Source organism: Orycteropus afer, unplaced genomic scaffold (assembly GCF_000298275.1).
Source record: "Orycteropus afer afer isolate SDZICR_OR568_19922 unplaced genomic scaffold, OryAfe1.0 scaffold00490, whole genome shotgun sequence".
Classification (NCBI taxonomy): Eukaryota; Metazoa; Chordata; class Mammalia; order Tubulidentata; family Orycteropodidae; genus Orycteropus; species Orycteropus afer.
The window spans coordinates 283,114-285,302 of NW_006922077.1; the positions used below are offsets into that span (position 1 = coordinate 283,114).

Consider the following 2,189-nt stretch of genomic DNA (forward strand, 5'->3'; position numbering starts at 1 on the left):
TGATCGCTATGTAGCCATCTGCAAACCCCTGCATTACACAACCATCATGAGCACCAGAGTGTGTATCCAGCTGGTTCTCTGCTCTTGGCTAGGTGGGTTCCTAATTATTTTATACCCAATCATCCAGACCAGTCAACTGAATTTCTGTGCCTCCAATGTGCTGAATCATTATATTTGTGACTATGGACCCCTCATAGAAGTATCTTGCTCAGACACAAGACTCCTGGAACTAATTGACTTCATCTTAGCAGTTGTGACCTTGGCTGTTACCCTAGTGCTGGTGATTCTCTCCTACACAAATATCATCAGGACCATTCTGAAGATTCCCTCTGCCCAGCAAAGGAAAAAGGCCTTTTCCACATGTTCCTCCCACATGATTGTCATCTCTCTTTCTTATGGCAGCTGCATCTTCATGTACCTAAAACCTTCAGCAAAAGAAGGCATTGCCTTCAATAAGGGAGTAGCTGTGCTCAATACATCAGTGGTCCCTTTATTGAACCCCTTCATTTACACTCTAAGGAATAAACAAGTAAAACAAGCCTTCAGGGATGTGGCCAGAAAGATTATGAGTGAGTCATAAGTGAATTTAAGAAGTTTCTAAATGATATTCATGTTCTTCCCCATGAAAACTCACAGGGAGCTTCTCTAACTTTTCCCTTGTTAAACAACAACTTCAATTTTCACAAATCAATTTTCATGAATCAGATGCATTTTCATGAGGAGATAACAAATATTTCAAACATGCCAACAAAGGGATATTCTTCAGGGAAAAAAAAAACAAACAAATCAAAATTCAACATTTCATTATAATTGATAGATTATTATACTTTAAAAAAAAAGTAGCTAAATAATATTGACAGTCTGAGTACATGAAAGAAGTATAAAACTCACTAGGACTGTCACGGGACTGATGCTCTGCTGAGCTTGCTGGTAAAATTTAGATTTATAACTGGAGCTCTTAATTTTTATCAAAGTCTATAAGGAAACTGTCCAAACATTTTATCAGAAATACTAGATATTTCCAAGAAACTGAGAACAAAATCAAGCCAGCTACCAGGAAGTCCATTCTGACTATGGCAACATCATGAGTGCAGAGTAGAACTGTTCCACTGGGTTTTCAAGACAGTGATATTTCAGAAGCAAATTGCCCCAAGCACTTAACCATTTGCACCACTCAGAGACTGAGACATTTACACAAAGGTGCTAGTAATTGCATCTTATAATAAAACTTTGCTCCAAGCCAGCTTAATCTAAGGTTTGAAACAGTTTTCTTTCTTCAGAGAAATCATTTTGCTCTGAGAACTCTATACCTGTCTCTTCTTCAGACACTTACTATAAAATGAGTTCCTGTTGTAGAAGTGACATTTCTGACTCTATCTCTCTTTCTAGTCATGGAATAGGAATGAAAATTAGTACAAGGAGAGGATCTCTAACAGACTGAACATTCAACATTTTCTAGGGAAAAATTCACGTGTGGGCCGTGTTGGCAATGGCCAAAACCTATAGAATGCAATCACTTTTCTGTGCTTTGGGGACATACTTTGTAGATGAACCTGAGAAGTCTGGGAGTGAAATGGACTGCCTAAGAATGTCATAGGAAAGAGCATTCAAATTGTTTAAGGGTTGGTTTTTCAAAGGGCAGCATAAGGGGAGAGGATAAAGAATGTATGATAGGTTTCTATGATCTATTAAAGTGGTAAGATGTTACTTCTAAGTGGACTGTGAGAAGTTAAGCATGCATATTATATTCCCTACCTTAAAAACTAAACAAAAGGATACAGTCAAAATCACAGGAAGTAAATGGATTAAAATGGAATGCTAGAAAATATTCAAATAAGTCAAAAGTACACAGGAAAATTAAAAACAGAAGGATCAACCAGTAAATACATAACTGCATGGGGGGGCATAAATCTAAACATATGAATGATTATGTTAAATGTAACTGTAAATGTTAAATGTAAATGTAAATATTTACCATTAAATATGCAGAGATTGTGGGAATGGATTTTTTAAGCTATTGTGAGTCAATCTGAAGCCAGAATTCTAGCAGCCTCCAGGAAAATCTTTAACCAGAAACCTTTTAGTGTCAGTAGTGCTAACAGAACTTTTGTAATTCTAAACACTCCTTAGGGCTTTTATCTGCCCTCCAGTCTCAGCAGGTATCAAGGAACTTCCTCCGAACTCAGCAC

The 2,189-nt window shown here is 37.1% G+C and overlaps 1 protein-coding gene across 1 annotated transcript in view; it reads left to right on the forward strand.

Moving 5' to 3' along the window:
- The window catches only part of LOC103209334 (olfactory receptor 6C4-like), a 973-nt gene extending 393 nt beyond the window's left edge, over nt 1–580 (forward strand). Inside the window, exon 2 of the mRNA XM_007955158.2 lies at nt 1–580. This exon is cut by the window's left edge and continues 119 nt beyond it. Within this exon, the coding sequence (XP_007953349.2) occupies nt 1–580 (580 nt within the window).
- Nucleotides 581–2,189: the final 1,609 nt, after the last annotated feature.